Below are 12,253 nucleotides of genomic sequence, written 5' to 3'. Positions count from 1 at the left end.
GCCCGATTCGGACCTGCTACCTGATATTGACACCGAGGACCCGAAGGCGCATTTTCGAGTCGGTATCATTACAAAAAACAGGATGTCCCCGAAGCAAAGAATCTACCTGTATACAGTAGCGGTCCGGACGATGAGTGGTGTGCCACCCTTACGGTCAACCGGTCCCAAATATGTTTCCGCCTGGACACCGGTGCCTCCGTCAATCTCATTGCGCGGTCTGACCTCCAAAGCCTTCGTGTCAAACCAGCCATCCTGCCATCAGCCTGCCAGCTATTAGATTATAATGGCAATGCCATTGCTGCCAGCGGCTCGTGCCAACTTGAAGTGACGCACAGGTCACGCAAAGCCATCCTTCCCTTTGAAATCGTGGGCTCCTCGAAAGCCTCCCTGCTTGGAGTGCAGGCATGCAAGCTGTTGAACCTAGTTCAGAGAGTTCACTCTCTCTCTCCTGCTGACGCGTCTACCTTTCAGGACACCGACTTCAGGGCGCAACTCGACGCCATTATCAACCAGCACCACGACGTCTTCGAGGGCATGGGCACGCTCCCGTACACCTAAAAGATTTTATTAAAACAGAATGCCACGCCTGTGGTGCACGCACCTTGCAGGGTCCAAGCACTCCTTAAGGACCGCCTCAAGCAGCAGCTGCAGGATCTCCAGAACCAAGGAGTGATTTCCAAAGTCACGGAACCAACCGACTGGGTCAGTTCCATGGTATGTGTAAAAAAGCCTTCCGGCGAATTGAGAATTTGCATTGATCCCAAGGATCTCAATCGCAATATCATGAGGGAGCACTATCCAATTCCCAAGCACGAAGAGCTCACATGTGAGATGGCTCACGGCAAGCTCTTCACCAAACTCGACGCCTCAAAAGGATTCTGCCAAATCCAGCTCGATGAGTCTGGCAGGAAACTGTGCACATTTAATACCCACTTTGGAAGATATTGTTACAACAGGATGCCGTTTAGGATTGTCTCTGCATCAGAAGTGTTCCATAGGATTATGGAACAAATGATGGAAGGTATTGAAGGTGTTCGCGTCTATGTCGATGACATAATCATCTGGTCCACCACCCCGCAGGAGCATGTTAGTCGCCTCCAGCGCATATTCAGACGTATACATGAGCATGGCCTCCGCCTCAACAGGGCCAAATGCTCTTTTGGTCAGACGGAACTCAAGTTCCTCGGGGACCACATCTCCCAATTGGGTGTGCAGCCGGATGCGGACAAGGTAGCTGCCATCACAGCTATGAAAACACCAGAGGACAAGAAGGCGGTCCTCCGATTTCTGGGCATGGTCAATTTTTTAGGGAAATTCATCCCTAACCTCGCCTCTCATACCATGGCTCTCAGGAACCTGGTCAGGAAGACGACAGACTTCCAATGGCTCCCTGCCCACGAGCGCGAATGGAGGGAACTCAAAACAAAACTGACCACGGCCCCGGTCTTAGCTTTCTTTCATCCAGCAAAGGAGACCAAAATTTTGACCGATGCCAGTCAATCCGGCATTGGGGCAGTGCTCCTTCAACATGATGAGACCTCATCATGGGCCCCCGTTGCATATGCGTCGCGTGCGATGACCCCCACGGAGCAGCGCTACGCGCAGATAGAAAAGGAGTGCCTGGGCCTTCTGACCGGTGTTGTTAAATTTCACGATTATGTCTACGGACTTCCTCAATATGCCTTCAAGACCGACCATCGCCCGCTGGTCAATATAATACAGAAAGACTTGAACGACATGACGCCTCGCCTCCAGCGTATTCTTCTCAAGCTCCGGCGATACGGCTTCCAGTTGGTATACACCCCAGGCAAGGACCTCATCATTATTGACGCTCTCTCCAGGTCAGTCAACACTCCATGTGACCCAGCGGGATTTGTCTGCCAGGTTGACGCCATGTGGCATTCGCGGCCTCCAATCTACCTGCCTCGGATGAATGCCTCGTCCAAATTCGGCGCGAGACGGCGGCTGACCCTTTGCTACAGCGTGTCAAGCGCCACCTAACGGACGGGTGGCTCAAGGGCCAATGCCCTCAATTCTATAATGTCAGAGATGATTTGGCGGTAGTAGACGGGGTTCTTCTAAAACTGGACCGCATTGTCATCCCGCATAGCATGCACCAGCTTGTCCTAGAACAACTACACGAGGGCCACCAAGGCGTGGAAAAGTGCCGCCGACGGGCCCGAGAGGCAGTGTACTGGCCCGGCATTAATGAGGACATAGCCAACACAGTGCTCAACTGCCCCACTTATCAGTGATTCGAGCCGGCCCACATCCGTGAGACCCTGCAGCCCCATGAGTTGGTCACGTCACCATGGATTAAGGTGGGCATCGAACTGTTCCACGGGCTGGGCAGAGACTTATGTCCTGATCGTGGACTACTTTTCAAATTACCCGGAGGTGATACGGTTGCACGACCTCACCTCGTCTGCAGTCATTCGTGCATGTAAACAAACCTTTGCTCGACATGGCATCCCGCTCACGGTTATGTCGGACAATGGTCCCTGCTTCGCCAGCCAAGAATGGTCCAACTTTGCCAGGTGGTACAATTTTGCCCATGTGACGTCCAGTCCCCTGTACCCCCAATCCAACGGCAAAGCGGAGAAGGGAGTACATATCGACAAACGGCTCCTCTGCAAGGCTGCCGATGCTGGGTCTGATTTCTACCTTGCCTTGCTGGCCTATCACTCCGCCCCACTGTCCACTAGCCTGTCGCCTGCCCAATTACTTATGAATCGCACCCTGAGGACGACGGTGCCGTCCATCCATGTCCCAGACCTTGACCACGTTCTGGTCCTTCGCCGGATGCAGCTGTCTCGTGCACAACACAAGGCGGCTCATGACTCCCGTGCAGCTGATCTCCCCGCTCTGGCTCCAGATGACAATGTCCGCGTCCATCTTCCGGATGGTGGCTGGTCTGCAACCGCTGTTGTCCTTCGGCAGGTGGCCCCCCGCTCGTTCCTGCTTCATCTACCGGATGGCTCTATTCTGCACTGCAATCGACACGCCCTTCGTCTCGTTCCACACTCGCCACATGATCCTTCAGTGTCGCCTCGCCCTCCTGCTGACCCTGCCACGGACTATGCAGAGCTCTCTGTCACTCTGTCTCCCCCTGCCTTTGACGCAGTCCTGCCCGCTCCTGAACCGGCGGCTCTCGACCCACCCTTGAGGCGGTGAACCAGAATTCGTCGCCCACCTCAGAGACTAAATTTATGAACTGTTCGAATTTATGGACTCTCTGAATTTTTTTTTTTTTTTTAATCTTTTTATTGGCATTTCTCATATTTATAAACAGTTGTATATATACACATCACATTTTTCTCGCCTGCGCTAATTTCCTTTATTATACAGAGGTTTAGTTTGTCCTTCGTTTAACTGACCCTACTTGCCTTTCATTGCCAACTGGATCGATCTATGATTCCTCCCCCTTCCCCGGCTTCGGCTGTGCCGAATCCTCCCCCCCCACCCCCAACCCCGGGTTGCGCACAGTCTTTTGGTACCTCATCTATCTTGGTGTTTTGTTTTGTTTTAATTGTTATTAGGTTACTCCTCATTGTTGCCTCGAACAGGTTTTGGAACAGCCGACAAACTGCCCCCAAGTATCCAGGAAGCCTTCCTCTGACCCTCGGATGTCATACTTAATCTTCTCCAGGTGGAGAAATTCCGAAAGGTCAGCGAGCCAGTCTGCAGCTGTGGGTGGTGCTGCCGATCGCCAGCCGAGCAGGATTCTCCGGCGTGCGATTAGGGAAGCGAAAGCGATGGCGTTGGCCCCCTTCCCCATGTGTAACTCTGGCTGCTCCGATACCCCGAAGATTGCCACTATTGGGCATGGCTTCACCCTCACCCCCACAACCTTGGACATTGCCTCGGAGAAGGCTGTCCAGAACCCAGCAAGCTTGGGGCAAGCCCAAAACATGTGGGTGTGGCTGGCCGGGCCCCTCTGGCACCGCACACATTTGTCCTCCACCTCCGGGAGGAACCTGCTCATTCGGGTTCTGGTCAGGTGCGCTCTGTGCACCACTTTGAGCTGCATTAGGCTTAGCCTTGCGCAGGAGGAGGTGGAGTTTTGTTGCTTTGTTTGATCGTTTCCCTGGTTTATATATAGTGTTTGTCGTGTTGGGTGTTCCGATGCACAAATGATCCAACACGGCTGTAGATGGTACAACGCTGTTTTATTGTCTTAACAACTACTAACTGCTGGCTGAGGTTCGTGCTTCACCAGCTAACCTGTGGACCCAGCCCTATCACGATCTTGGTGAGGCACTCAGCACATGGTGTATGTCTGAGTGGCACGCTGTGAGCTCTGTGCTCTGAGCTATCTCCTGGTGGAATGAGCGGGAACTGTGGTGTTCCCTGTTTTATAGTGCATGTGCTCTCACTGGTGATTGGCTGCGATGTTGTGTGTGTGCTGGTTGGTCCAACTACCTGTCCATCAGTGTGTGTGTGATTGCACCATGATATGCTGATGTGGATATCATGACAGTGTTGATCTCTTGTTGCATACTGCTTCTCTGCACCAGGCACCTTCCCATGTAAATAGCTTAGTTCTCATGTACATAGTCCTGTAAATATGTCTTCGCACCCCACACCTAGTTAGGAACATTATCACCTCACATTATTAATTGCCACAAACATACATTTTTTTTATAAAAGGGGGGATGTAATAATATACACCAGTATATCATGGTGCAGACACACACACTGATGGAAACACAGCAAGACCAATCAACACACACAACACCGCAGCCAATCACCAGTTCGAGCACATTCACTATATAGACAGAGGGCATCAGTTTTCCCGCTCATTCAGGATGCAGCCTCTCAGAAAGACAGAGCTTACAGCTTACAGCACAGATCTTCACCATGTGCTGAGTGCATAGACTAGTTAGGACAGGCATAGGTCTTTAGTTTAATCTAACATCGTGTTAACCCACAGTGAAAGTATGTTCAACAGTTTCTAGCTTAATAAAATAGTGTTGTACTATTTTAAGTGTTGGTAGCCTGTGTGTGTTCCACGGATCCAGAGCACCCAACACATCAGCGCTGACGGTGAAGTGCCATAGTGATCAGTGCTGGGACCACAACTCTCCACAATATAAATGATTTGGAGGAAAGTACACAGTGGACTGTGGCCAAGTTTGCAGATGATACAAAGGTGGGAGGGAAGGCAGGTTGTAAGGAGGATATAAATAGTTTATATTGACTATAGAAATATTGACACGTCAAGTGAATGTGCAGAAAATTGGGAAATGGAATTCAATGTGGGAAAATGTGACATTGTTCATTTTGGAAGAAAGAATGAGAAGGCGGATGATTATTTAAATGGAGAGAGACTGCAGAAAGCTGTAGCACATAGCGACTTGGATCCTTGTTCATGAAACCCAGAGAGCTAGCATACAGGTGCAGAAAGGAAAAGGGAAGGCAAATGGAATGCTGGCTGTTATTTCAAGGGGGCTGGAGTAAGGAGGTGTAGCTGCAACTGTACAAGGTACCAGTGAGGCCACATGAGAATACTGTGCTCAGTTTTGGTCCCCTTATTTGAGGAAAGATATATTATCATTGGGAGGGCAACACGGTGGCGCAGTGGGTTAGCCCTGTTGCCTCACGGCGCTGAGGTCCCAGGAGTGTGGAGTTTGCACATTCTCCCCGTGTTTGCGTGGGTTTCACCCCCACAACCCAAAGATGTGCAGATAGATGGATTGGTCACACTAAATTGCCCCTTAATTGGAAAAAAATGAATTGGGTACACTAAACTTTTTTTTTAAATCATTGGGGAAGGACAGAGGAGGTTTACTGGGAGGATCCTGGGTATGGAAGGACTGCCACATGAGGAAAGATTGGACAGGTTAGGTCGGTACTCCTTGGAGTTCAGAAGAATGAGAGGTGACATGATTGAAACATGTAAGATTCTTAGGGGGCTGGACAGGCTAAATGTTGGGAGGGTTTTTCCACTCATGGGAGAATGTAGGACGAGAGAGCATAATCGCAAAATGAGGGGGTGCTCATTTAAGACAGATTAAAGGAAGAATTTCTTCTCTCAAAGAGTAGTGAATCTTTGGAATTCTTTACCCCAGGAAGCTGTGGAGGTCGACGAGTCCTTGAACATTTTCAAGGCTGAGATCAATAAGTTTTTAGTCAGTGGGGAAATTAAGGGTTATGAAGAGAAGGCAGGAAAGTGGACTTAGCAAGTGTTAGATCAGCCATGATTTTATTAAATGGCAGAACAGGCTCGAAGGGCTGAATGGCCTCTCCTGTTTCTATTTCTTATGGTCTTAATCTGCGCTGGCCTAGAACCAAATGAGCAACTGTACAGCTCTCTTGATGAAAAAGACGGTAAGAGCTGCCATTGGGCTGAATGGTGGTGACCTTAAGCTGGTGACCCCTTCAACGTATGATGAGAAATACTGACACAGCTGTTGAGGTGATAAAATCCCATTGAAGCACAAACAAAAATGAAGAGGATTTAAAGGATTAATCAGAAAGTTAAAGAAAAGAAACCTGCTGTTAATTGACTGAGATGGATACAAACCACCACCCAGGTGGAATGAAAATGTGGTAGTGCAATGATAGAATTCTTCAAATCAAGAGCATAATTATAACCAAGCACACAAGAGCCAACTATTAATTTGTTTTTGTGCTTTTAGTATTGTTCAGAAAAGAAAACTGTTCAAACCTATCTTAAAGCTGCCCACTCACAGTAGAAAACTGTCAAAGAGTAGCGGTCTTGCTCACAAATCTTTGGCTTCTTAAAATGATTCATGTAGTCCGCATATTTCTCAATAACTGAGGATAGAGTTAAAGCTCCCAGCACATTACTACATTGCCAGGTTTCAAGATGGATTAGCCAATTGTACTTACGTCATCGATTGTGTGATGAGAAACAGGGCTGGAATGACTTGTCTGATCTAACGTTTCTTGTTTCGGCAGGACCTGACAGGTGGCAGATTTGAAGAAAACTTGAGTTCACTGAAGCTGAAGGAAGGAGTGGACTACTATCATTTCAGCTAAAGACCTTTGCTGCTACTACACAGCTGACTTCAACAGTGCCTGCAGCAAGCTGGAAAGCAACTTGGACTGAATACATTACAGTTAATTCAATAGGGGGTCCAGTTTGTTTGAGAACACATGTATTTTCAGTGGTGTCTTGATGACGGTGCATCGTGCTTGAGGGGTTAAACACATTCCCGCAGGTGAACATCACAAGTAGAACTGAACAAGACTTTGTAAGTAATATGGCCCAGGTAATTACCAGAAAGTTACCAGTAGCTGCCAGGCCATTTAATTTATTTGAGGCAAAGTTAGACAGATTTTCTGATAGACAAGGCAGTCAAGGGTTATGTAGGTTGGGGGCGGGGGGGGGGGGGGGGGGGGGGGTCGGTGTCGGTGGGCAGATGGTAAAGTGGAGTTGAGATCACAAATAGATCAGACCAAATCTTATTGAATGTCAGAACAAGTACAGAGGGCTGAATGTTTTACTTCCGTTCCCATGTCCTATGTCCCTCTGTAAATTCTATAAAGAGAAAGACTTGCATTTTACACCACCATTCACAACCTCAGGATCGCCCAAACACTTTGAAGCCAATTAAGCACTTTGTCGAGGTGTCTTCTAGCCAGGGACATAGAAGGAATTTATTTGGCGGATATGTTTTCTAGCATAATTGTTTACAATATCGAGAAGACTGAGGGGTTTTCTTTCACGACTTTCGTCCTTGTTTTGTATGTACTTCAGTGTAAACTCACTTTCATACAATATATCAGAGGAAAAGGAATCGTGATGGGGCAGAGGCTACCGAACATAACCACGGATTATTGTTCCAGTGTATGAGTTAAAAGCAGGTAAAAAGGCCGCTTTACACCGGAGGTCAGCAGTTTGTAGCGGCATCTGTCCGAGAAGGAGTCCATCCAGTTTACGCAGGTTTTTGAATTCCTGTAAGAGCTTTGGCCGAGGAGAAGGATTGTACATGATTATAAAGTTTGCCTCGTTACTTCCCCATGGCAAGGGAGTGCAGAGGAGTGAGTTCTTGGGCTCAGCTTAGAAAGGTCGAAATCATTTTCAGGGAAATATAATCAATCCCAAAGGAATTCTGCTCCAGTGGGAGCAGAAGATTGAGAAACATCTTTCTCTTCAGTGCTCAATTTCCAGGCTTCCTCTGCCATCAGAATGGCATGGCACCACTCCAGTGGTTTGGCCTGTACATCATTAAATCATTCTTGCTGATTAAATGTACCCACCCATCAGCTCCAGTCCAGGTTAAATGGTCTTTAGCTAGGGTGGCACAGTGGTTAGCACTGCTGCTTCACGGCGCAGAGGACCCGGGTTCGATCCTGGCCCTGGGTCACTGTCCGTGCGGAGTTTGCACTTTCTTCCCGTGTCTGCGTAGGTCTCACCCCCACAACCCATAGATGTGCAGGGTAGGCGGATTGGCCACGCTAAATTGTCCCTTAATTGGAAAAAGTAATTGGGATCTCTAAAATGGGTGTTTTGCTCCCCCATGTTTGTGCCATCTCTGCACCCTCCTGAAGTTCCGATGACTCCACCACAATTGCTTTAGTATTTGCTGCATTTGAAATGCTGAAAAATTGCAGAGTTCACATTAAAGCTGCCATTGATCAGATTCAAAATAGATCAGCCATTCAAAAATACCAGATGGCTTGTGTGCCCACATTCGAGGACATTCCGCCAGCCACAGAATCTTCCCCGGATAATTGCAGCTTGCAATTTATGATAAACAGGATTTATCACCCTGAATGCTGTCCGGGCACATCCTGCTGTTATAGATATGACACATCACTCGCCGAGGTCACAGTCAAACTGATTGAGCAGCTTTTAGTTGAGGTCACAATAAGGCGTATTCGCATTGTTTGAACTACTGCACAAACTAGAGATGAGACTAAAAAAACAGGTTCCAGTCTAGTAAACCCACACATGCGTGCGTTATTGCAATTATATTGTAGACTTTGTTTTGTTTGTTCAGTATTATTTGGGTACTTATTGTTTTGCTTCCTATTGACCACACAGCTAGAACCACTAGTGGTAATAAATATTCACAAACCTCCCAGGAAGGGCCTGATATCTCCTATTCTGAAAACATGTGAAGTATGTTTGTTGTCTCTGCTTCCTACACAATATGGCTTTCATCTGCAAATGTGTCTGTGTACAATGTCAGTCAAATGCTTATTGTAAAATGAAAAACATGAATAAAAGACTTTTTTAGCATCAACATTAAGTATTGCAACAAATACCATAAAATTCACTGTATAGCTGATAAAAGATATAGGTTACACCCCTCTTCAACTGGTATCAATTTGAATCAAAAGAAAGTGTGGAATACAGGTCACATAAATATTGGCCGATGCTAAAGTCTCTTCGGCAACTGTTCCTCGATTTGAGGATGGCGTCGACTCAAGGTCACGGGTTTATGTCACGGGTCTTCATGTGACTAAACAGGCTGTTTCTCAACCCACAGATCGTTGGGCACATGGGGCAGAACGTCCCTAGAGATAGTGAGATCCGGACAGCAGGATTTGCTTTCTTTTCTTTCCTATTCTACTGCTGCTCTGTCTCATCGTTAAGACATTGGGCACGGTTTAACATAAATGAAACAGAGTCCCGTGCCATGTGCATTTAGTTAGGTGTTCCGCACGCTAGTGCAGGAAGAGAAAATGGCGCCCCGATCTCTGGAGCTCCCATCACAGCCTCCGGAACCCCCAACGCCCAAATTCACTAAATAAGGGGGTCATTGAGCCTCCCACACCTCACAAGGAGAGGGCACAATGGGCCTTATCCCTGGCACAGGCATGATGCCACTGGGGCACTGTCAACCTGGCAGTGTCACCCGGGCAGCCAAGCACAGCCAGGGTGCCAAGTTGGTGGTGCCACGGTGGCATCGGGGGTGCCAGGATACTACACTGCCCAGAGCACAAACACCATAAGGGCCCAAATCGCCTGGGAGAACCCCCCCACACACACACACACCCTCGCCCAAGTGCCAGTATGCCTGGTCCATGTTTGTGAAAACCAATGCAAAACAGTCCCCGCTCAGGGTCTCCAAGACAAGGCCGTTAGGTCCCGGGGGACTGGGTAGATCCAACGCAGACATTTTAAGTGATACTAACTGCTCACTTGAATATGCAAATCTGTGTCCCGACTTCAATGGGCTTAGTAATACGGATTGGGTTAGGATGGGCACATGCCATTGGCGCATCATTGCAGGTACTGGTGATTCATTTGAATATATAAAGCAGCCTAATCACAGGATCTAAGATGGGTGTTCTGGCCTGGGGTTAAGTGGACACAAATCCCACTGCACTGCACCCTACACTGGCAGAGAAATCATGCAAAATTTCTGAACCATTACCCCATTTGCAGATTTTGGAAGAAAGATACCAGATAAATAATTTCACTCTCCATTGGTTGTCTAAACTTCACATGATGAATAACCTTTGGTGTGTAATGACCTTTGTCATGGAGAAGCCAGTGTCTTTGCAGGAACAAACATTCCCAGTAGGTTATGAACATTCATATGAACATACAAAATGGGAATGTAGAACCAGAAACACCCAACAGATCAGCCAGCATCATATTGAGTGGCAGAGCAGGCCCGAGGAGAAGTAGGCCATTCAATCCCTCGGGACTGCTGTTCCATTCAATACGATGATGGCTGATCTGTTTCAAGTGCTTCAAGTTCTACATTCCCATCTGTTTAAACTTTGATTCCCTTTCCTAACAAGAATCTATCTATCTCCACCTTAAATATATTCAATGACCCCGCCTCCACAGCCTTCTGAGGCAGAGAGTTGCAACATCGCACAGCCCTCTGGGAGAAGAAAATTCTCCTCATACTGTCCTAAAAGGGCAAGCCCTAATTTTAAAACAGTTCTCCCCAGTTCTGGACTCACCCACAAGAGGAAACATCCTTTCCACGGCCACCTTGGACCGTCTGTCTTAATTCAATCAAGTCTCCCCTCACTCTTCTAAACTCCAGTGGAAACAAGCCCAGTCTGTCAAACCTTGCCTCATAACTGATGTGCCATCACTTAACACAAGACGAATAGTGAATGAAACTGTGGCTTTGGTAAGCTAAACAGAAAGCCTTCTGGCCACTGATCCCGAACTGGGGCAGGGCCGGAGATCAGCCACCTTTATACCGAGGCCGAGGGGAGGTGGAGTCATCAGCAGTGGTTTACCACAATACATGTAGTACAGTAACAGTTTACCACAATACATATAATACACCAACAGTGGTTTACCACATTCACCCCCTGTTAAAAAAAAGAGTCCAGCGGGGGTGAAGTGGACTTAAAGGTCGAGTCTGTCGGGGGCTCTGACCTTCCGCCGTGATTGCCTCAGTCCCGGCTGTGGTGTGTGCGCTGGTGTCGAGACCTGCGCAGCCGGGAGCCTGTTGTCCTCTTCTTCGCCCAGTAGTTGAGTCGGTGGGGGGGGGGGGGGGGGTGTAGGGGCGGGGTGGTGGTGATGGTCGCCAGTGGGCCTGCGGGTGCCAAATCTTGAAGTAGCCGGGTCGTGGTGGAGGGAGACGGTGTAGGGTCGGGGGTGGTGGTGATGGTCGCTGGGGAACCTGCAGGTGCCAAATCCCGGAGGGAGACTAGGTCCTGCCGCCCGTCATGATGTGCCACGTAGACATATTGTGGGTTGGCATGGAGGAGCAGGACCTTCTCGACGAGGGGATCCAATTTATGACTCCTCGCATGCTTCCGCAGGAGGGCGGGCCCTGGGACTGTCAGCCAGGACGGGAGCGAGACCCCTGAGGTGGACCTCCTAGGGAAGGCAAACATACGTTCGTGAGGGGTCTCATTGGTGGCAGTGCACTGAGCGACCGGATGGAGTGGAGCGCATCAGGAAGGACCTCCTGCCAGCGGGAGACTGGGAGACTTCTAGACCGTAGGGCCAGAAGGACGGCCTTCCAGACCATCGCGTTCTCCCTCTCCACCTGTCCGTTTCCCCGGGGGTTATAGCTGGTCGTTCTGCTTGAGGCGATGCCCTTGATAAGCAGGAACTGACGCAACTCGTCGCTCATGAAGGAGGAACCCCGATCACTATGGATGCAGGTGGGGAAACCGAACAAGGTGAAGAGACTGTGCAGGGCCTTGATGACGTTGTCAGAGGTCATGTCAGGGCATGGGATGGCAAAGAGGAATCGTGCGTACTCGTCAACAATGTTGAGGAAGTACACGTTACGGTCAGTGGAGGGGAGGGGCCCTTTGAAGTCGATGCTGAGGAGCTCAAAGGGGCGGGAGG

General features: G+C 48.9%; 1 protein-coding gene across 6 annotated transcripts in view; it reads left to right on the top strand.

The window, feature by feature from the left end:
* Positions 1-9,218, top strand: part of b3gntl1 (UDP-GlcNAc:betaGal beta-1,3-N-acetylglucosaminyltransferase-like 1) — a 497,156-nt gene extending 487,938 nt beyond the window's left edge. For all 6 annotated transcript variants that reach the window (XM_072483146.1, XM_072483147.1, XM_072483145.1 and 3 more), the window contains one exon: positions 6,925-9,218. In XM_072483146.1, the coding sequence (XP_072339247.1) occupies positions 6,925-7,005 (81 nt within the window). In that variant the 3' untranslated portion in view covers positions 7,006-9,218. The remainder of the gene's footprint in view (positions 1-6,924) is intronic.
* Positions 9,219-12,253: the final 3,035 nt, after the last annotated feature.

Source organism: Scyliorhinus torazame, chromosome 18 (genome assembly GCF_047496885.1).
Source record: "Scyliorhinus torazame isolate Kashiwa2021f chromosome 18, sScyTor2.1, whole genome shotgun sequence".
Lineage (NCBI taxonomy): Eukaryota > Metazoa > Chordata > Chondrichthyes > Carcharhiniformes > Scyliorhinidae > Scyliorhinus > Scyliorhinus torazame.
This window is presented reverse-complemented; position numbering and strand designations above follow the sequence as displayed.